This window comes from Stegastes partitus, unplaced genomic scaffold, assembly GCF_000690725.1.
Source record: "Stegastes partitus isolate 25-593 unplaced genomic scaffold, Stegastes_partitus-1.0.2 Scaffold723, whole genome shotgun sequence".
NCBI lineage: Eukaryota > Metazoa > Chordata > Actinopteri > Pomacentridae > Stegastes > Stegastes partitus.
In genome coordinates this window covers 266,209-290,233 of record NW_007578454.1, presented here as the reverse complement: position 1 = coordinate 290,233, position 24,025 = coordinate 266,209, and the positions used below count along the sequence as shown (strand labels likewise).

Sequence of the window (24,025 nt, the reverse complement as noted above, 5' to 3'; positions counted from 1 at the left end):
AGATAGATAGATAGATAGATAGATAGATAGATAGATAGATAGATAGATAGATAGATAGATAGATAGATAGATAGATAGATAGATAGATAGATTCCTCTTGTTTAGGAAGAAAAGCAGTCAAGGCGATTTATTGCTTCTCTCTCTCGTTGCTGGGTTTTACACTCAACTGACGACCTTCAAATGGTTTAAAGTGCTGCTAAAGCAAAAGGCGGGCTTTTGTACATGCTGCCTTGTCTACCTTAATCCGTCTACGTGAGCTTCTTCTCCCTCTGCTGCTGTCTTAAGACTATTTTTTGTGCTAAGTAGTGCACAGCAGTAGTACATTTGTAGTAGCACTGCTGCAACCCTGGTTCATTCACCAAGTTCAAGCTTAAAGCCATATCTACAGATGAGACAGCATTCCATGACTTAAAGAAAATTGCACAGGCGCCGCGATAGCTCAACTGGTCAAGCTGGTGACCAGTGTACAAGGGCTGTAGTCCCTGATGCAGCGGCCGTGGGTTCAAGTCTGGTTCATGGCCCTTTTCTGCAAGTCCTTCCCCCATTCTTCTTCTCATTTTAATGTCTCTCTCTCGCTCTCTCTCGACTGTCTTATCTAATAAAGGCAAAAAGGCCTTTATTATTTTCTTTTTTTAAAACAAGAACAAAAGAAAATTATGCAACCACAGCACCATACGGACTGAAAACAGATCATTATGTGCACTGTAAATGAATGCTATCCCATACACAGCTATGAATAGACTGTCAGTGTCAAATGTTTCGAGTACTCTAAGTGGAGGGAATCCGCTGTAATTACCAACCAATAAACACAGGCCGCGCAACAACTGAAAGGCTGTAACTCATCAGCAGTGTTTGTTTTGACAAGATATCAGCAGAATATAAGCAGACAGCTGGCTGGCCAGTGTTAGACTGAATAAAGCAAAATTTATACACTGTTCAGTCGACTATCACGGCTTCCTTTTTTATACCCAGAGATAATAACCCGTCAGTAAACAACAAGCCGGACCTTCAGATCTGTGTCTCTCTCAGAAATATCCAGATTCAGCAGAATTATCTAGATTCATTTTTAGTGACTACTAAAGAACTTTTTTTTTTTTCTTTTCGACTGATGTTTTTGCAAATGAGTGTAAATTGCACTCATAACTGTGATCTAAATACACTGATCATCCACAACAATAAAACCACTTACAGGTAAAGTACACGGCATTGATTGTTTCTTTACAATGCAATCTTCTGCTGGGAAACTTTGGGTACTGGCATTCATTCAAAGCTCACTCCCCCGTGACTACAACATCCCCTACTGCCACAGTGCTATCCCCCGGTAGAGCAATGGGTCCTAACACACTGCATAGGAACAGCTCGAGGAGCACAACCACGAGCCCAAGGTGCTGACTTGGACTCCAGACTTCTCAGATCTGACCGAGCTTCTGCTTCTTCACCGGTACAACCCCAATCCATGGAAGCCCCCACCCAAGAATCTGTTGGCAACATCATAGTGCCAGACACTACAGAACACGACTAGAGGTTCTGTATTTATTTTGATATCACAAGTCTGGAATTACACAATATTAGGCACACTGTGATAGACTGGCGACCTGTCCAGGGTGTCCCCTGCCTTCGCCCTAAGTCGGCTGGGATAGGCTCCAGCTCCCCCACGACCCTATTTGAGGATTAAGCGGTGTATAGATAATGGATGGATGGATGGAGGCACACTTTAATGTTGCGGCTGATTGGTGTAAATGCCTTTGGGCTGATCATAACTGCCACTGAGACTGCTCAGTACAACAAAACTACACAAACCCCGAAACTTTACTCAACTCAACTCACTTTAGCTGCTCATATCAGCTCCCATATGCACCGCCCTAAACAATGCCTGTACCTCCCAAACTGCCGCCAATATGCTAAAGAATACTGAACAGACTGTTTGGGACCTTTGGGAATCGCCACATTCAATCATGCACAATACCAGAGTCAGACCAGGTCAGGCCAAGTACAGTGCTCGACCCTGGAGGGATTCTGGCATAAAATGGTAGATTGGCAAGAAAAAAGCAATGTCATCCCGACAGCCAGGTGTTCACAGGGCTACTATGGGGGCCGTGGAATGTATTTTTCTACGTTTGTTCCATTTCCCATGCACAATGACATTGCAGTACAGTTTTATTATTATTTCTTTCCAGTTTTGATTAAGACTGATTACACAATTTAGTTACTTAATCAGTTTACTTTAACAAAACACTTGCCTTTCAAGGCACTGGTCAATAAGCTGTGAAATAATGCACACAGGGGGTGAGGAAAGTAATGCTCTGATTAATGAAAATGCGCGTGCAGTGCATAAAGTGAACATAATTAGAAAAGGAACTGCTGTAAACATGGAAGAGAAAAATTAACAGTGTTATGTTGTATGCTGTGGGTTACACAATCATATTAAAATTAAATCATGAGTTTGAATCTGCTATCTCTTCTGCTTTACCTTTGGTTTGTTCTTGTATCCCCAGATTCCAAAATGTTCGCGCTTTAGAGCCGGACATGTTTTTTAAATGGAGCATTTAAAGAGAATAAATACTTAAAGGAACTATCAGAGCTAATAAATAATCCAGAGATTAAATTAATTAAACTTTTTTTTTCTCTCAGTGAGATGACTGCTTCTTTTTTTCTTTTATTCTTTTTATTTAATAGAAATTTTGGGAGCAAATCAAAAGTCTGACTGTCCTGCTGTAAGTAGCTGTAGCTGCTAATGTAGCATTGTGAGTTGTTTTAATGTATAATATCCCATTGCTTTGTCACATTTGACATTTCTTTCACTGTTTAAATTCTGTCAGTGGTATAGTTTCAGTCATTGATAGTACTTATATACTTTCTTTACTTCCCTAAATAGTATTAAAAGAACAGCTATATCAAACGTAAACAGATGGACCAAAAGTCGGAGAAGAATATGAGGCGCTAAAGACGAAATTAGACCAAAACAAACCACAAACCATGAATTGATTAATGATTTTTTGCTCAACAGAACAATAATGAATTAACAATAATTAACTGTTTGCACATCTGCACACATTTTATAGTTAATTGATCATTCAAATATTTTATGAAGCAACAGTGTCAAATAGTTGCTTGTCTTCAAATATGAAATTTGCCAGTTTTCTGTTATTCTTTACAAGGTGGTTTAAATTAAATGACTCACTGTGATTATTACCGTGTCATCTACCTTAGAGGGAAGCAAATTATGGGAGCACTGGATTGCAGCATTATTAGCGCCAGTTCTACTCTGACTTAATATTAAATTGATTAATATCTATGCACCTCATTCTGCATTCCTCTCTAATGAAGATCAAGAGGTCTCTAACAGCAGTTCATTCCTGCCTGCGGGCTTCACAGTTTGGAAACGGTTCACCTGGGATTCGGCGTAAAGGTTTCTGCTGTAACGACCCTCAGATTTTTATTGTCTTTCTCTTCTATGAGAGACGGTGGTATGTTATTTGAAACAAGCTGTTAATTTCTCTGTCATTAGAATGTCGCTCTCTTCTGCTCCCACAATATTCATGATAATTATCTTTGCAAGATTTATGACCTACATTGAAGACATTTAATATGCCCCCAGTATCTGTTACGTAAGAATTCCTACTATGCTAATGTGCTCGGGCTCATGTTGGTGTACTTTTGTGTGGGGAATTTTCCAAGAAAGTGAGTGTAAAAACGTTCAACGTGCTGTATTGTAGCAGAATAGGAGCGAACACAAAGATCATCCGAGCAATAAAAGTAATAAACAGATTGACATTAAACAGTAATTAGTACCAAAAGAAAAAAAGAACGGCAATAACCCTGCAAACAAGTTGGAGCGTGAAAAGGTGGTGACGAGTCATGTTCACATATCTGATTAGTGATGAGTCATGCTTTTGCTTTGTAACAAGTTCTTCTTTTCATGAATACCCTCTTTGGAATGAAGGATGCATTGATTATACATGGCTTAAAGAGTGGAGGACGAGTGACACAGTCTTTAACAATATTGTGAGGACGCGTCGTTCGTCTGGCAGTGTGTAGGAGTGTGTAGGAGTGTGTGTTTGTCTTCCCCTTTTGTCTGTTTGCCCCACCAGGTCCTGCACCTGTCTCTTGACTTGGCTCGCTCTCCTCCAACTGTTGAACTTGCCAAGCTAATCTTGCCCTGGCAGGCTGCTACGTCAGTGTTGGTTGTATACTGTCAGCAGAGGGACACAGTTTCAGAAAGCTTTGTTTTCCCTGAGACCTCAGCATGCCAGCTAAGAGAATAAGAGCTCTGGCTGGGCTACCATCAGCCACATGCCAGAAACAGGAGCGCAAACATGCTGTTTAAACTGTCTTGTCTTTCCTTTTTTATTTTCTCACTGTCTCACTTAATTCCTCTGGATGTGGGACTTCTAAACCGAGTCATGTACGAGCTGCATGTGTGCCACATTTTAACTCAACCAGTGTGGCCATCAGCGCTCCTCACAGGTGCTTTTTGCTGCCTTTGTGGATACATGTGCTTCCATATTGCTCCTGTAATTTGATTCAGGCAGGTTTGGCTTTGTGCCCCGAAGACCACCATCACAGAAAGGCAGTGCCAGAGAAGCAGCTGTAAAATCAAATCTGAGATCCTCTGCCCACATTTCTGCTATATAAATGGTGGAATTGGTCTGAGGCTAGAAGCACTCCATTCTCTTTATTCTCTTTATCGCCTCAGCTGCAGTTTCTGTACTCGAGGATGATGAACAGTAGGAAACTATAAATTGTCTATAAACTGCTGTCAGGTGTATTTTAAAGCATGATAGCCTGTATTGCAGAAGCAGAGGTAGCCACAAGGTAAGAATGGTGGGCAAGACCGATCTGAAGTTGAAATCAGCAGGACAGGCAAAAGGAGCCGTGGGCGACGTTTACTTCATTTAGCTTTAAATTATACATCATGCACTCAGTTTGTATAGCTGAAGAGATATTGATATTTTTCTGGGGATGTTTTCCTCAGTCAAATCACGGAAACACGGATCGAGGGCATGTTCTTTAGACTGTAAAGCCCACTGAGACACATTTGGGGCTATATAAATAAAATCGACTTCATTAAAACCCCCCAAAGAAACAGCATTGCTAGTTCGATACATCCTCTATAGCCACCCTGCAAATGTTTAACCGTTTAAAAAATGTCCTCCAGGTATGTTTCAATTAATCTAAAATTAATTTAGTCTATAATTCAGGGGCTCAATTATTTGAGTCTGGTAATATAAAATAAAATAAAATAAAATAAATAAAAATCCTCTGTTTAGAAATTCTTAGACTCTTAGAATTCAGTCTATGAATGTGTCAGGTGAACTGTGAGGAAAGCAAAGCTTGACTCACAAAGTTAAACACTTAAATATACCAAGAGAGATGCATGAAAAGAGCCCAACTACGGATCAGTGTCTTTGCTTTTCAACAAATTGGTTTGATTTTTCTCTCTTTCCAGAGAATCTTTATTGACACAGGCTGCCACAGGGGCAGAAATCTTTAAAACTCACAAACAGTGTATTTGTATATGAATGCACTACAGTGAACTGCATTGCACATAAGCGTGGGGTGGAAGTGGCTCAGGTGGCTCAGGTCAACGGCTTGTCCTCTGATCGCAAGGCTGGTGGTTCGATCTCCCAGCCCTTCATTTGAAGTGTCCTTGGGCAAGACACTGAACCCGAAGTTGCTCCCAATGGCAGGCAAGCGCCTCACAAGGCAGCTCTGTCTCCTGGTGAATGAATGCGATCTACTCTCAGATGTACGTTGCTTTGGATAAAAGCGTCTGCTGAATGAAAATGTAAATTATAAATACGCACACGTAAATGTGTATTTCAGTCAATTAGATCACATGGAAAAGATGAAAATATACACAGCATTTCCTGGCTCTGACCTCATTTAACTCTCCCTAAGGAGTACACAAGACCCAGATCAGAACCTACAGGTGCATGCTGCGCTGGAAGTGGGGCTTCCCAAATGCTGACAGCAGCGATAGCGGCAGTGGCAGCAAGCACAAGCAAAGCTTTCAGGTGAGCGGTGTGAGCCTGCATGCAGCAAAAGAATGAACAGAGCACTGATGATGTAGCACCCTGAAAAAAAGGCTGTACTGGATATGTGTTGTCATCTTAATACGGAGTTGAGTTGGGTCGCCTGAGCCAGCTCGACAGCTTTGTTTCATTTATGTATGATGTTTCATTGAGCGAGTCCACTTTGGACATTTAACTAGTGTCAGACCTGTAAAATCTGAGCAAAGCACGGAAACGGGTGTGCTATAACAGTGATGTAATTGTCTTAAAAAAAAAAAGTGGTGTCTTTCTGCAACAAAAGCCGACGTCCTGTCTGTCATGAGGATGTCATGACTGTGATTCATTACAAAGAGAGATCTTGTAGGTCACAATGATGCAGTGAGCTAAACACAGTTCCAATGAAAATAAAGAGACAGTTCACCATTTAAGTTTAACTGGAAACACTAATGAATCTCAAAACAGTATTTTAGTAGTTTAAACACATTGAAGGAGATGATTACAAACCTGAAAAACTGAGTACCACAAAGAAGATCTACATCTTGGATAAAAAACAAAAAAATGAACTAGCTAATAACAAGAATCTAAATTTACAAAAGGATAAACTGACTTATGAGTTTTGTAGTAGTGTTTCAATAATTCATCTCAGGAAGCAGCCCTGTCTCTTATAAACTGGACATTTGCAAAAGCAAATACATTTTGAGACGGAACATGTTTTAACAACCTGACAACAACTTCCCTGAGGTACCCTACCAAAGGGATCAATAAAGTTCTATCTAATCTAACAAAAACATTTTTTGAGGATTTTTAAAAAAGAAAAAGAAAGATGAAGAATTAAAGAAATAAAATATGTATAAGAAGCATATCTGCAAACAACGACAGTTTTTCCTACAGTACCTGCTCTTAAAAGATACAACCATAGCAATAAAAGCACAATTTACGTTTTTATCATGGTGTGTTCAAGCACCTGGATTATGTTGGATAAAGCTCATGGCTGAATATTTAAAATTTGAGGAGAATACAGGTTGGATCTTTAACATCTATTAACCAAAACCATCTCAACTTTTAATCACCATCCTGCGTTTGTAAAGTCACCACTCGCCACTGATAACCTGTGGTCTCCGTAAAGTGTTGTTGCTGAACATAAAATAGGCAGGATTTGGGTTTTCCTCAAAACATTAGTTGTTTAATGTTGCGCTACCAAAGAACGTGAAGCAACACAAAAATTACTCAGGTAAAGAGAAACGTAGAAAGAGTATCAAACATTACAGTTAGCCCAACTTCAATTTGACAGTCACCGAGAATGATTTATTATCAACTTTAAGATGGCTACGTATATGGTTAGCTGGATCATCACCAAATCAATCACCAAACATAATTTAAGACTTTAATTATAACATATCGCTAAAAGAAATTGGATGACAACAGACAAAGACTGCAACTAACAATTATTTCTATTATCAGTTTTTCAGCTTTTTTCTCAGTGAATCTTTTAGTTTGTATATGTTGTTTGGGGTTATAAAAAATCAAACGACCTCTGCATCCTGCTTCTAATCTCTGTTTGTGGCCACTAGAGGTAGAACAGACTCAAGCTGCTGACTGAACTGTTGGTGGTTGCATTGTGGGAAATGTAGTTTGCCATGTATTTGGAATTTTAAAAAATAGCATCACTTCTTTTTCTTTCTCTAAGATTGTTCATCGTCAGATCAACAATATCAAAGAAGTGTAATGTAAAGCAAGAGGAACAATCTTAAGAATTCATATTTTGACTAATATTAATATATCTAATCAGAATGAATGTAGCTAATCACATGAAGGTAACGGCTGTGTGTTCAGGTTGATTTTAATGCTTCCCTTTTGTATTGATAGAACTTTGCAAAGCTGTCAATATTTTATCTAAGATTTGAAAATTAGCAACCAACATGACAACTAATGCCGTTCATTTACCCTAGACCACAACAGCTTAGATGATATGTGACACTGTGAGGGCCGAGAGCAGAATATAACCGACGATGAGTGTTTCAGACAACGTTGCCGTAGCTCATAACTTTGCTATGTGTGTAATAACCATGATTTGTGGAGCTGTCAACATATTTTGAAACATAAACAGATTTCTCCTGTTGACAGAGTGTTCTCTTCACCTGTGACAGATTTGCGTCTCATCTATATTCTCTGCATGCGCCTCTTTCAGCATGTAATAAGATTCAGGTTTGAGGTTGTCTATTTACCAAACACCTGCTTGTTGTTTGTGACACATTCTGCCGTGATGGTTGGCTGGAGAATTGCCCATCAAAGTGAAACGTTTTCCCCTCGCGGTACCGCGCAATTACCATATTTAGATTACTACATTTAAATGTAAACACAGCCGATTATTCACATGTATATACATGTATGTGCGCGTGCCACCTCTCAAACCTCCCATCACCAGAGAGGCTGAAAAGAATAAAGTAAAAGAGCAAATTGGAAGGATACAGCAGCAACGTGTACAATGAAGAAGATGATATATGGAGGAGAAAGCACGTTTGTTGTCCTTTAGCCCCAAACCGGCGACATGGCAGGAGTTCTAATGATGCCGCTGAACGCTGGTTTTTCAAAAGCCATTCAAAGTAAACAATCAAAAATTCCTCCCTTGAGAAATGAAGTCCCCCGAGACCAACCCGCTTATTTCCACATCTCTATTGGATCTGTTGCCACAATGAAAAATGCTCCTCTGAGATATGGAAATGTCTGAGGCCTGTCTTTGCAGCGGGAAGCAGCTTGACTTGAGGTGGGCAGATGGGAGAGTAAAGGTTACGGGAGTCACTTGTGGCATTTAAAACAAACAAATAGGACCAAGAGAGAATGTCAATGTTTGAGCATTGAGCTGTTTTAGAGGACATTTGTGTGTGTGTGTGTGTGAACAGATGAATGTACAAATGAACAGCGCATGTGGGAGGGCAGGAGACAACACATGTCATTTACATGAAGCTGACAAAATGTTTTGACCTAAAAGGGAAATGTTGGCTGAAATGGACTATAAGATGGAATGCTGGGAGGAGGGATAAACAAAGGACAAATACAGGGGAAGATGAAGAGAAGTTCCATGTAGCTGGGAGGAAGCTTAAGTCACAGTCATGTGGTGTCATGCACAACTGAACTGTGCTAAATGTACATTCGGTGACATGCGATGTAGAAAGCGCCTCTGGGCTGTAAATGTGACTATATGTCATCGGATGCTTTATGTGCCATAAAATAAAAGCTGTGTTTACTTTTGAAAACTACTGCTACTGAAAAGTAGTACTTATGGGATTTGTGAGCATTCTGTGACCCCAGAGTCACTCACACAGCTTGCAGCACATTATATAATCACTATCATCACCGTCTTCTTTTTATGTCGACTGAGAAGGAGCGACTTGTGCTCGTACCTTCAATAATTTAAGGCCCCACTTTGTCTAGTCGCCCATTTTCCACCTGTTAAACTTCCAAGGCAGTGTTTGAATGAAGACATTAGTATTCAGGAGATTGACAGGCAGAGTATTGGCCTCTCTTTTCTTGGGGTGAAACACAAAAGGAGTCAATCATTCTTCACTGTCTCAGGGAACGAGTGATTGTCAGACCATCTTCTAGGAGTCAGCTGAACTTTAAATGATTGAAGGAAATTAGAAAATCCTTGATACAGTCCGTTTTAAAGCAGCTGAATATGCAGGACAACGTCTGACTGAATGTCTGACAATGTTCACTTTGGAACTTATTTTCATCTTCTTAATGTACTTAAATTTAATTTAATTTAATTAAATACTTAAATACTTAACAATTTAGAATGAGGAAGATAGAAAATGATTTTATTCTCTTATCTCTAATCTAATGTTGTTTTTTAATCAGAGTTTTCCTTTCAGTTTCCATGTGTTTCAAGAAGCTAAAACTAAATTATGCACAACACATACACCAGAGCTGTACCCCAAAGAGTACGTGTCATGTAATGTTAACTTAAAAGTGGAACCTTTATTGGAAAACAAGAGGAACACTCTTTTGAGAATTTTTGAAAAAATACTCCAAAACAATATTTTTTTGAATATGTCGAATCAAAAAGAATGTAGCTAACCACATGAAGGTAACAGCTTTGTGTGTATTAGTCTGGGATTCAGTAATTAAGATAAGCATTGATTTTAATGCTTATCTTCATTGTTGATAGAACTTTGCAAAGCTGTGAATGTTTTATCTAAGATTGAAGGATTAGCAACCAACGTGACAACTAATTTAATGTTTGGTTTTTTCTTCATCAGTTATCATCAAACTCTTAGCACTCTTGGATGTTGCGCCGACTCAGAGGCTTTGAACACCCAAAACAATTTAGAGACATTTAAACTAATTGTCAGTCTCCAGGAGAGCACCTGGGGGGGAAAAAAAAAAACAAAAACCTGAGCCTTTTTGCCATGATTCAGTGTACGTGCGAAAAGGATGCCCGACCCAAATGCAGATGACCAGACTGGCAGGAGAAGTTCAGAGACTTCAGGTGAAAGAATCTTACAGATCCTGCTGGATTTGTAGTGCAGGCAAACAAATCCAACAGCACAAGGTGTTCAAGCAGAAGTCAGAAATAGGAAAGAAGAGGTGCAGGCAGTGTGGACAGAAACAGGAACAGATAGAAATAGATTTTTTTTTTTTTACTCAGGAAATGCAGGAATTCGGTAGAAGCAATTAATCATTTTCTTGTTAAATCAATGTGTAATTAGAAGGTTGGTTAATTCAAGGCCATTCAATATAGAAAATCAAGTTTTTTGCGTATTTGCACACTTCATTGTCTGCCTTGCAGCTTGAAAAACCCAATCATGATGGAAAATTGCTGTCTTTTTTAAAAATAGACATTACGTTGTGGCTGTTTACATTACATTTGTTTTCTTGTTGATTAAAATTAAACTTTACCTAAAATTGAACAGCATTGAAATAATTATTTATCCAAGTCCATAGCAACACTGACAAACTGGCAGGAGACAAGTGGAAACAGGCAGGGCTGGTTAGTACATGGGAACCATTAAATTACTCTACTGAGGGACAGCTGATGTGACCTGCTGCTGGAAAGTTTTATCATTTTAGTAAGTGATGGTCAGCAAAGCTTCTGGATGTTTTGCACGCTGCTTCAAAAGAGATCACGTGTGTATAACATTGTTTTGCCATGCAATCCGACTCAGGTTCATTCATTGGAGCGTGCAAATGAATCTGAATGCGAGCGCAGTGCTGCACTGTAGAGCAGAGCTGCTGTAAAGGAGAGCAACACAAGCACATTCACATGCATGAAATACAGAAGTGTATGGTAAAGAAATTATCATATTTCAGTCAACTTCATATGTGTTATATATAATTCAAAATGCTAATCGAGGTGGAAATGTCATTCTGAACATCATTTTAAAAAGCACACATTACCACATGGCACAAAACATATTGATGCCTTTGGCTTTTAGGTGGCTGTTAAACAGATTCACAGTTTTAAAGTCGCAGATGCTTGACTGCTGTACTGGCTGTGTTTGGTTCTACCAGCAGTGCGTGAATGGTAGCAGAATGTTCTCAACAGAGGCAAATCAACTGAGATACACACAAGTCTGGAACAATCAAAACTGTGTGCTCCTCTTTCACTGCAAAAGCAACAATACCAGGGGGATGAAGAGAGAAAAGCAAAGTTTGTGAGAGAAACCAGATTAAAATGGGAGGCGACATGACTGTAGGGAGAACAAGTTGAAGACACAAGATGGTGGAGGGGGAAGGGGAGGGATGGGGTGAATCAGAAAGTTTTTTTTTTTGTTAGTTTTTTCTCTCACTGTTTCTTGTTTTGCTCCTTGCTCACCAAGAACCAAACTGCAGAAAGTGACAAGATGAAGAGAGCTGAGGAGTGGAGGGAGCGAGTCATAATAGAGTCCTTGTAGGGCAGTTTCTGTGCCACTTGATCATCATAAATGGACGTGTGTTACTGGTGAAGTGTCGTTGTCAGAGGTGATGTCAATCACACTTGAAATTTGAATTGCTGCCAACGCTGAAAATACAACCGCTGACACTTACTGCCAACGTTGCAAGTTAGAAACTAGCGCTGGCTGTGACATTTACTGTGAGTTATGACATCCGTTATACTCACATGTTTGAGTTTCTCACTTCCCTGCTGTGTTTTTCAAGTCTGACCGGTGCTGTGACCAGAGTGAGCTCAGTGTGAGCTAACCTTTTAAATCTGAAATGACGTGCCTGTGAAGGTTATACCTGTGTGTCCTACTGCAAATGACTCATCAGGTGTGGCTTCTCTTGTCTATCCAACATGGTAGCGGCAAAAAAAAAAAAAAAACATGCATCAGCATTTTTTTTTTGCATTATGGATGGGAGAATAATTGGTCATCTTTGATCATTCAAGCGTAAGAGGCAAAACACTGAGGAAGAGCGAAACAGAAGAGCGAAAGTAGGAAAGGGGGAGAAGGATTCTTGGTCTTCTGTATCCTTCTCATCAGTAATATCTGGGGGGGGGGAGATAATCACTCATGTCCTGTTTACATAATCATGCTTATTTGTTATAATTGGCTCCCGCTGTATCATTTCTTTGAGTCCAGACTCTGCTCAGCTCTTGAAAATGCCTGGCTGTTTGTAACACTGTGAAATGGCTAGAGTCTATATCAGCAACAGTTCAGGTCACTATAGCAAGATATAGACTCAATATTAATGAGTCTAACTTGACTTTTAATGGCTCATTAAATAGAAAATTGCTCCCACACAGCTACTTTGGAGAGCATTTCCTACATCATCTATCTTTGACGTTGAAAAGTGAATCAAATTCTTTATTTCACCACAGTTACAATAATGTCACACTGGTACTCGTGACTTAATCAAAACCACCAGCTGATACAGTGGGCAGCCGGCTATTCAGCTTCATAAAAATCCAGCAACCATGATTATATCGTGTAGGCAGCCTGCGATGTCTAGGATGGATTTTCAGGTTCAACCGATTGCATTCAAAGCTCTAGTGGTTGTGTGTATCTATAAATAAATATAAAATGTATAATATATACTGTATATATTTGAAGTCAGAAGTTTACATATGCTGTATAAAAAGGCATAACCTTTTTTCTTACTGTCTGACATTAAATCAGACTAAACTTTTCCTGTTTTAGGTCAGGTAGGATTACCAAAATTACTTTTTTTAGAGAATTTTGTGCTACTTTCTTCAAAGTCATAGGTTTACATACACTAAGATGACTATACCTTCAAACTCTTTGGGAAAGCCCAGATGATGATGATTTCATGGCTTTAGAGGCTTTTAATAGGTTAATTGACAACATTTGAGTTAATTGGAGGCACACCTGTGGATGTATTTTAAGACACACCTCAAACACACTGCTTCCTTTTGTGACGACATGGGAAAATCAGCCAAGCTATCAGGAACAGAACTGTGGACCTCCACCAGTCTGGTTCATCGTTGGGTTCAAATTCAGACTTTCATTCCATATATTCAGAGTTTCATTCAATATATTCAGAGTTTCATTCCATATATTCAGACTTTCATTCCATATATTCAGACTTTCATTTAATATATTCAGAGTTTCATTCAATATATTCAGACTTTAATTCCATATATTCAGACTTTCATTAAATATATATATATAATTTTCCTAAACGGCTTGCCACATATATATATATATAGATAGATAGATAGATAGATAGATAGATAGATAGATAGATAGATAGATAGATAGATAGATAGATAGATAGATAGACACACACATATGCATATACACACATATACATATATATGTATGTATATATGTCTATACAGGTTTAAACTGTATAGATGTATATATAACATGACCAGTGACTTGAAGTAAAAATTTGCCTTCAGAGAACTCACTGATTATCGACTATTTACTTTTGTGCCTTCTCTTCGCTCCCTGCTCAGCTGCTCTCGTGCAAAAGAAATTATATTATTTAAATGCATAGCAGTGTAAAGAAAAGAGCAACCACCATTCCACAGCTACGTGTTTAAACAGTGTTTAGGAGTATTTGCGCTCCACTTGGTTCCAAGTTATAATGAAAACTATAATTTATTGTTCCTCCAGACTACGCTCAGTCATTTGTTATTCATCTGATAGCTTTATGCCTATGAGACTATGCCAACTGCCTACTGGAGATAGTGCTTCCAAAGAATAACAGTGGCATATGAAAGGAATAAGAAGCATGCAGTGATAAATTATGGTTTTGGATTGAGGAGGATATATGCCAGCTGGATGAGTGATGCCTTGTGGAAATGAATGAGGCGATCAGCAGTTAATCACATGCAGTGTCTTGGCATCGGCATACAGCGCTGAGGAACAATGAGGATGAATTTAATGTTGCAGAGAAATTATGTGTGAGTGAGTGTAATGAAACTCCAGTTCTCTTGGGGAGTTTTGTCTTAACCCTGATACTGGGGTTTCACAGGTCGGACCACAGGTTATTTGAGACCTGTGGAAGACTGGCTGAGTATGTGCCCGTAACTCACATCCGTTTTGTAGTTGGCTGAGGACAGAGATATCTAGCATACGGTTGAGTTGGAAACACAGACTAGTTATGGTGGCCTTGAGGTTGATGATGCAATCATGTGTCTTGTCAGGTAGTAAACGTGTAATTTGTTTCTTTCTATTTTTTTTTTTAACAAATACTGTGTTTTTAACCAACTTTTATAATGACACAATCTGCACACTCTGTCAACTGTAAAGAAAAACAACAGATTTAATTAATTTCCCCTCAATCCACTCCTCACAACCAATTATGTCAGTTTTAAGCAACTTCAAACACTTGGCTAATCTCAGACAATCAATTAAGCACTAAAGAAGTCCACACTTACTAGAATGGGATGTGCTGTGTTTCACTTCTTCATTATTTAACCAGAGCTGCAAGGTGCCTTGGTGGTTATCATCGTGGCCTCGCAGCAAGAAAGTCGGTGAGGACACTCGGGATCTTTCTGCGTGGAGTTTGCATGTTCTCCCCGTGCAGCGTGGGTTCTCTCTGGATTCTCCGGCTTCCTCCCACAAGGTCCAAAAACATGTTGAGGTTAATTGGTGATTCTAAATTGTCCGTAGGTGTGAATGGGAATGTGCTTGGCTGTCTGTCTCTAAGTGTAGCCCTGTGATAGACTGGTGACCTGTCCAGGGTGTCGCCTGCCTTCGCCCTAAGTCAGCTGGGATAGACTCCAGCCCCCCACGACCCTAGTGAGGATTAAGTGGTGTATAGATAATGGCTGTATGGCTTATTTAACCAACAACCAGTACGTTCTTCAGCATCCATAACCCGCAACACACTAAATGCAGCTCATGAAACCTGCAAAATTCTGACAGTAGTTTTCTCCAAAGTTTTTTGAGCAAACATGAATGCATTTTGTTGATGGTGGGGTTGCCTGTTGTTGTGCAATGAATATGATTAATATACTGTTTGATTAAATAGGGCACACACGTTTGCTGCAAATAAGTCAATGTCAAGTGTAGGATAGACATTTCTTTATTGTGAAGCAGTGTGCTCGGGAAAATTTGATTTGTTTAATTTGCGTGGCCCTCACTGGATCTCAATAATGAGCAAAACACTTCAGTAATTTGAAATAATGTGCTGCTATGAGGCAAGTTTCATTATGAGTTACCGCCGTTATGTAGCAGGAATATACCGCCGGCTATGAGTAAAAGATACAACTCAGTCTATATTATTAGCCCCGACTATTTCTGTGGGTCAACAACTGCTGGTAATACTAAACCTTTCAGCTCTCTGTATTATCAGATGTGCTCCAAAACACTGGGGAAGTAGACAAAAAAATACGGGGCTAATTGCTTTTGGTGTGATAAAGGAAGACCAGCCTGAAAGTGAAGTTGTCAAGCTGGAATCTTTAATGGAAACACAAGGGATCAGTGTATAGGCAATATAGAAATCTGCTTCTTAAATGCATTTCATACAGTAACTCATTTCTGTTGTAGCTGGCGCTCCTAAACTTTGCACCTGATTTTGCATTTTACAAGGTGACATGCGCTTTTCAGTTGTTCTAAGTTGTCCCTTTGTCTCATTTTTCATGGGTAATCTCCATCATTCTGCTTTCAATCCTTCGCATCGGACATTTACAGTTATAGGATTTGTCTCATCCTTCACTTGTCCTCGCTTTGTTCCAGCCTCCTATTCTTTTACAGCGGTCTCCACCTTCCGCAGTCTCCTTGACAATTTTGCCCTCGCTCTTTCTTTCTCGTGTGCGTCTGCATGGCTGTGTCTGCATGGCTGTGTCTGTGTAAGTTCCATTTGTATGACAGCAAGGCTTAAGTTGTCAAAGACATCCTCTACAATGATTAGCCTCAATTCTACCATTCAGCTACAGGCTGACAGTCACTTTATGACTTTCCGTCACTCTTTATCGCACTTTCTCCCCTCTCAAACTAATAGGGGTGAGCATGGGTTCCTCTCCTGCTCTGCTTCCCTCCTCTGCCTCTTGTTCACTTTAAGAGTCTCTTCATCCTCTCAGACTGTTAATCCAGTCTAGCCCCCATGTACCTCTGACAAGAGCAGACTGTGGAAAAGGATGTCGGCAGAGATGTAAATATTCAGCTATGGCACATGTAGCATCATGTACAGTCTGTAGCATCACTGCTCACACCATGATGTCACTGTCACTTGTAAAAATGTATCTCCCAAATGTCAGATTTTCATCAGTTAAAGAAGAACTCAACTGATTTTTCACCTCAAAGTCTGTTTGTATTTTTTGGACAGTAGGCCACTACGTCATTGGTTTTAAAAGGTGTAAACCTTATTAGGGAGCTCTGCAACACTTGATAAATTGGTTTAAATGATGTCACTTGTATCAGGGTCAATTGGGACTAAAGACTGAAGTTTGAAATGTGAAAATATCTGGAGAAGACGGTTTAAATAAAAGGATTGTTACCAGACTTTTCCAGCCTGCTCCTCATTTCTGCTCAAGGCTACATTAGCAGTTGCTACACCCAGGTCTCGGAATGAATTGTTTGCAGAACAGTTGTAATGTGAGTAATGCAGACAGCTGCTTTTATTTTTTTTACAGGGATAAGGAATGTATAGAAAGAGCACAGCATGAAGTGGCACCAAGAAAAACTTGCAGTAAAGCAGGCATCTGTCACTACACTGTGTATACATTGGATTTCTTAAAAATCTCAGTTACAAAAATCTGAGATCCCAATACAGAAAGAAAGGACAAATAGAACAATAGTTTTAAATATTGATCTGTCAGACAATTAGACTGTCAGGTTTTCAAATCTGCAATGAGATCTTTAAGAATGCTTGGAGACTAGAATTATGACGGATCGCATAAAGTCTGAGAGAACTGTGACATGCACTGAAAAATGAGTGTTCCCAACTTATTCAACCGCTCTGATTAAACTATGGGCTGCAAGGTGGTGCAGTTGGTCGCACTGTTGCCTCACAGCAAGAGAGTGTGGAGTTTGCATGTTCTCCCTGTGCAGCGTGAGTTCTTTCCGGGTTCTCCGGCTTCCTCCCACAAGTCCAAAAAACATGTTGAGGTTAATTGATGATTCTAAATTGTCCGTAGGTGTGAATGTGAGTGTGCTTGGTTGTCTGTCTCTAAGTGTAGCCCTGTGATAGACTGGTGACCTGTCCAGGGTGTCCCCTGCCTTCACCCTAAGTCGGCTGGGATAGGCTCCAGTCCCCCATGACCCTAGTGAGGATCCAGTGGTGTATAGATAATGGATGGATGAATAAACTATACACCAAGCTTACAACATATAAAACAAAGTTCATAGAGCAAAGTCTAACTTAAATGAAAATTAAATGGAAATTTGCAATTTTCCATATAACATCATGTTTTATTGAAAATAAAGGGTTAGCTAAATCAATTAGTCTGAGCTGAAGGGAAAGTCAGGCAGTTGTCATAACAAACTTATGTTTATTATCATCCCGTGCCAGTGGAAACCAACTGTGGAATATGGTTTAAATAACAACTGACAGCGAATCTCCTGAGGATATTGTTGCCCACAATCATATGACATGAGCATTGGTTTGATAAAGATTTAATCAGCCCACATTGAGCCACTGATCGGTTCCAGCTCATCTGCGGCTGTACGGCCAAACATAAATATGCCACTGCCGAGGAGGAATCCAGGAAACTTGCAGCAGTATATACATTGAGATATACAGTATTTCCACATACTAGTGTCAAAAACACAAAAGAATTCCTACTGAAAGGCTGAGAAATGTCGCACATGAGTGTTCTTTATCATGTGTAAGCATTTGGAGAAGACGTACTGATAATCCAATCATGATGTGAAGTCTGAATAAAAATATTTAAATGCTGACTTCGGCCTTGAAAACTCTAATGGAAATTCAGCTCAGCTCCCATCTGCACTCCACTCACTCCAAACGCTGAGAAACACACATAAAGCAAAGTATAAATTTCTGAGGAATGCATTCCTTCCATCATTTATCAAAAACTACCTTATTTTCAATCGTTGCAGCTTGGGAAATTTGAATTTTACTCTTGGCAACAGACTGGGGGGACAAAAACTAGAAAGTAATATTTTATCTTCATTTATATGAGATATTCCTGTGGAGCAGCAGAGATGCTGAAAGGGCAACAAACTTGTAGGAAGCTGAGTAAGAGGAGAAAAAGAAGCAGAAGACGTAAACATCCTTTAGTTTATTGGGGTGAATGTGAGATTGCAGGTCAGGAAGTTGAAGGAACTTGTAACACAAGGCATGAGAAGTACTGAAAGCGCAGCATATTTTCTGCTTTATGACCACATTTCTTAAAAGTAATATATTAGACTTTTATAGGAGGCACATAAAAGTGTTTGAGTTCTGAATGATGTGAACACTTCTTTCATCGCTGGGTTCCACCAGCGGACATCATTTACTCTCCCAACCTCATAATAATCACAGAGGACTTCATTAATGTCTAATCATGCCTAAATCTAAATGAGCGTAAGTTAATGTAGCAAGGAGAGAGACTAGACTGGAGATATAGCTACATTTATCACACGTTTACTAACCCTGCATATTGTGTAAGTGTCATTAACAGATAAACTAGTGTTTTGCACATAATGTCTGCTTCCTTGACACTTTTATTGCCACATTCATTACACTGCACTTGTGCAGAGAGTCTGTTGTTGCACAGAACAAGTGTACTCTTTATACATTTTTCATTTATATGAAAACTTTGCTGTGACATCTTAAGCTGCCTTCGGGGCTTAAAAAAGGCTCATCAGACTTCAGCCTTTTTAAACAGAAGAGGGAACTTGTAAAACGTGAAAAGGCAAGACTGTTCCATGTACCATCAGAAAACAAGACACTCTTTGTGACAATGTTAAAAGTCCTGGGAAGACAATGATCCTCAGACTAAGAGACGGTCCATAAGGAAATTTATGAGAAAATATTCAACTTCAATGGTAACCCTTGGTTTTAAAAACCATTTTGGAAGTGTTGGCAAGTGTGGTGCAGTCACTGAAGAGGCTTTTATTACAACAAAAATAGTTGTAGAATGTGTTGTGCTTCATTTCTGTTGCAATAAATTTGGCAGAGTTGCAGTTTTTAGAACAGGTTCAAGAACATCAGTGCCCCTGACTCATTGTTATAAGTGTTATTTTCTCTCTAGTTTACAGTTTCTTTTTAAAATCTTTTTCATATCTTCCCTTGGCCTGGTGAGATGAACAAAAAAGAAGTACTGTATTTCAAAATTGTACCGTTTCTGATTCTTAGAGCAAGGTTTTTCATTTCGACCTCGCAGCTGTCGAGCTTTTATTGACTACATATGAAGCGTTTGGTTTTTCAGATGGAAGTTTTGAAAATACAGCCAAGGGCTTCAGGGGATAAAATGCATGTATGAACAAAACACAGAAATAATGGCTGATAAGCAAAAAATAAATGCATGGGAAATTAGCAGAGTAGCATTTTGTAGATTGCTTTTAGACTTTTGCTGTAATGAGTGCACGTAGTACACATGGAAACCCACACATGGGAGACACATACATCGAAATACTTCTGCAAATACATGCAAGCACTTGTGCAGGACTGTATCCACTTACAAGCTATGCTGAGCCACATACAACTGAAATAGAAAATCCACACAAAATAAGATACAGAGTCCCTGCCCCAGGCCCTCTTTGAAGATAATCTCCAGTGTGGGTGCGTTAATGGGGATTTGTCCACAAGCAGCTCTGCTCTTAACGCCAGGTGATTCAGCTTGTCTCTTCCCTTTAATGCGTAAGTACAGGTGAGGGCATTGAGTAAATAGAAAGGCTATGAATATATTTTCACGATTTCTACACTCAGGAATTCCTTAAGGAGGATCGCCTCAGCGCCTTGTCGATGCCGCGTTGAATACTGTACTGGCAGCAGGTCATGCTGTGTATGCAAATCACTGTCCGGTTTCTAAGAGTGATTTGAAGCGAAGGATACCATTTAATTTCTGCTCTCTCATCTCCTTTCTGCTCTTCTGTGAAAATGTGTGTTGGTTCCAAATGATTAAAAAAATAAGAAAGAGGTGAAAATGGAAGTGTCCTTCATTTGCTGTCACAGCTTACAGAAGATTGTTGAAACAGCCCAGCGTTAAACACACATTCATTCCTCTGTGCAGGTTATTTTCTCTATTTAAAGAGCCTGTTTGTGAAAGGTATACATCATGAAAACAGATGTCTATTAACATGGGTGTGAAATAAGTGCTTTTTTTCATTTTTTTTTAAAGACTGTATGAGTCTGGTTTGACCTCTCCTCATGAAGCTGAACCGATGATGTATCGGCAGTGTAGCTTTGTAAGATCACAGTTATTATTTTGTTTTGGGGTTTTTTCTGTTGTTGCTTTTTGCCAGAAGGTGAAAACACAAAGATTTTTCTTTTCTTGTCTTTACTCCTGTCTGCTTTTCCATTTGTGTTCTAGATGGGAAATGCCTCCGAAACATTTCTGCTCGTGTCAAGAATATCTAAAGACAATGACTTCCTCATGGGAACGCTCTACACCATTTTTGGTTGGTGATTTGATTTCTCTCCCAAGCTTTGCAACTTTCAGCCGCTTGAATGTGGACTTTAACAAAGCTTATGTGCTCCGCCACTCTGTCTCCCAGGTGTGCTGTCTGTGCTGGGGAATGGGATCCTGCTGTTCGTGGCCTATAGAAAGAAGTCCTCCCTGAAGCCAGCGGAGTTCTTTGTGGTCAACCTGGCCATCAGCGACCTGGGCATGACCATAACCCTGTTTCCACTCGCAATTCCTTCAGCCTACGCTCACATGTGAGTGACTGTTCAGGTTTCCATAGCTCTTTCTGCTTTCCTCTATTCATTTTATGTGTCATCTTCACAATCAGCATTCTGTATTCCTGGGGGGCACAAGCAAGGACGGCAAAGAGATTAACTAAAAGTGAAGGTTGGCAGGTGGTTAAAAACATGGGGCTGAAGCTAACACTAAGGACGATGAAGTCAGGTACTCGTTGTCTGTGGTGGTTTTAGGGTTTCAATAGCCTGAGCTTTAAGTTTATTTATTAATACAAAAAATAGATATAAATACAATGCGTTTTTTAAAGCAGAACATTTTTAATAGTAATAAATAAAAGTTTGGAGAGATCTTGATTCGTATTGCATGGTGGATCGATGGTTAGCACCATCGCCTCGCAACTAGAAGATCCCCAGTTCACGTCCCGATGAGGATCTTTCTGCGTGGAGTTTGCATGTTCTCCCTGTGCAGCGTGGGTTGTCTCCAGGTTCTCCAGCTTCTTCCTCCCACAGTCCAAATACATGTTGAGGTTAATTGGTGATTCTAAATTGTCCGTAGGTGTGAATGTGAGTGTGCTTGGTTGTCTGTCTCTAAGTGTAGCCCTGCGATAGACTGGTGACCTGTCCAGGGTGTCCCCTGCCTTCACCCTAAGTCGGCTGGGATAGGCTCCTGTTTTATAATTGCTTCATAAATTCCTATTTGCTGGATTAACATAAATGTGTAGAATCTAAGGAAATTACATTTACTCTTTGTTTTTTGGTTAATTGTTTAAAAATAACAACAACAAAAAAATATTTAAATACTTCTTTTTGGTGGATGTTCTAAAAAGTCCCTGTTGGCTCGCTCTGATTGTGTCTTCATCCCATATGAAAAATGTAACAGAAAAATTGTATGAAAAGTGGTCAATGAAATGTCAGCACACACGCCACTTTTGTCTCTCATGTCACCTGTTTCACCTCGTGACCTTCCCTGCTTTCTACTCTGATCTCCAGAGGATGGGCAGCTGATAGCAGTCATCTGTGGCAGTATTGGGTCAAAGAGCATCACTGCTCTCTACAGTTGTACATGACCCAGGGGAGGACCAGAAAATGTATTAGCTGTCCCATCTATCCATCCATTCATCCATCCATCATATATACACCGCTTAATCCTCACTAGGGCCGTGGGGGGCTGGAACCAATCCCAGCTGACTCAGGGGACATCCTGGACAGGTTGCCAGTCTATCGCAGGGCTACACTTAGGCCATGTTTACACATAGCTGGGAATTTATAAAAACGGATCTACGTTTTGAAAAATAACAATGTTCACAACAGATTGTTTTCGAGAGCATTGTTGTTTACACAAACATGAGCATGAGTATGAGCATGCCAAACTTATAGGGGCGGTGTAACGAGAAGCATAAATCCATGCTAGCCAATCATAATCCTGAAGAAAACACAAAAACAAAAGGCACAAATTACTTCCTGTTACTTCAGTGATAATGGTGCGAGGGTCTTTTGTTTGGACCGACAGAGAAGTGGAGCTACTCCTAAATGTGGTGTTAAAATGCAAACAAGCCAAAAGCATTTGTACAAATGTAAAAACAAGCACTGCTTTAACAGCATCCATTTCTATCACAGTAGCCAAACTGTAAACATGGTCGCACACATATGACGGTGATGACGCTTTTGCTGCACATTGTGATGTCAAGCTCCGTCTCCTCCTGTCTACATGCAAAGGCAGAGTTTTTCAACATCTCCACTCTGGCCGGAGTTTTCAGATATGACCATTTTTGGTGACTTGTAGCTTCATTTGCAGGCATACCAAAGGCCCAAATGCATTGGGATATCATAGGTTCTGCTATGTATAAACGGGGCCTTAAAGACAGACAACCAAGCACACCTATGGACAATTTAGAATCACCAACTAACCTCAACATGTTTTTGAACTGTGGGAGGAAACCAGAGAACCCAGTAAAAACCCACACTGCACGGGGAGAACATGCAAACTCCACGCAGATCCCCAGATCCCAACTAGGGATCTTCTAGCTGTGAGGCGACGGTGCTAACCACCGATCCACCTTGCAGCCTCTGCCCCATCCACTTGATGTGAATTGTGCAATTGACTGGAAGGATTTGCAGCGAAATCTTTGCCTAGTATCAGGACGTTATTCAGTAACAAATGTTTTTTTCTGTTTGTTTGTTTCTCTCTCCATTCAGGTGGTTGTTTAATCGGACAGTCTGCACTGTCTATGCCTTCTGTGGTGTTCTGTTCGGCCTGTGCAGTCTGACCAACCTCACTGTGCTCTCTTGTGTCTGCTGGCTCAAGGTCTGCTGCCCAAACTACGGTAACCAAACCAGTTTTTATACTTTTCTCGATCATTTCATGTAAAACTCTCACCATTGTATTCACACAATGTATTGTTCTCACTAATTATTTAATTAATTCTTCTAACTGAGGTGTCTTTTAACATATGGACACATTTTTTAATATAATTGTTTTGTATTGATATTGTATTTTTGTATGAAAAATGTTTCACTGCCCCATGACTGCATATGAAATTTACCATATGTAAATATAGATGAATTTATTGGGGAGCTTTGATCTGATTACATATTTTTCATTTAGAATATATTTTAGTCAGGATACATTTTAAAATTTAATTGCATTTTTCAACTCAGGATATAAATAATGTGCATAAACTATACACTACCAGTCAAACAAGGAAGGAACTTTATTAAAGTGTTCCTAATGTTTGTGCACTGATAATGATTGACTAGATATTGATTACCACATTGTTTATCATTTCAATAGTGCCCTCCCCTGAAGGCAAAAA

The 24,025-nt window shown here is 39.7% G+C and overlaps 1 protein-coding gene across 1 annotated transcript in view; it reads left to right on the top strand.

Annotated features, from left to right (window-relative positions):
• LOC103364157 (opsin-5-like) overlaps positions 1–24,025 on the top strand; it is a 69,285-nt gene that overhangs the window by 34,245 nt on the left and 11,015 nt on the right. Inside the window, exons 2-4 of the mRNA XM_008291183.1 lie at positions 20,884–20,971; positions 21,068–21,230; positions 23,409–23,536. Coding sequence (XP_008289405.1) covers positions 20,884–20,971; positions 21,068–21,230; positions 23,409–23,536 — 379 coding nt within the window. The remainder of the gene's footprint in view (positions 1–20,883; positions 20,972–21,067; positions 21,231–23,408; positions 23,537–24,025) is intronic.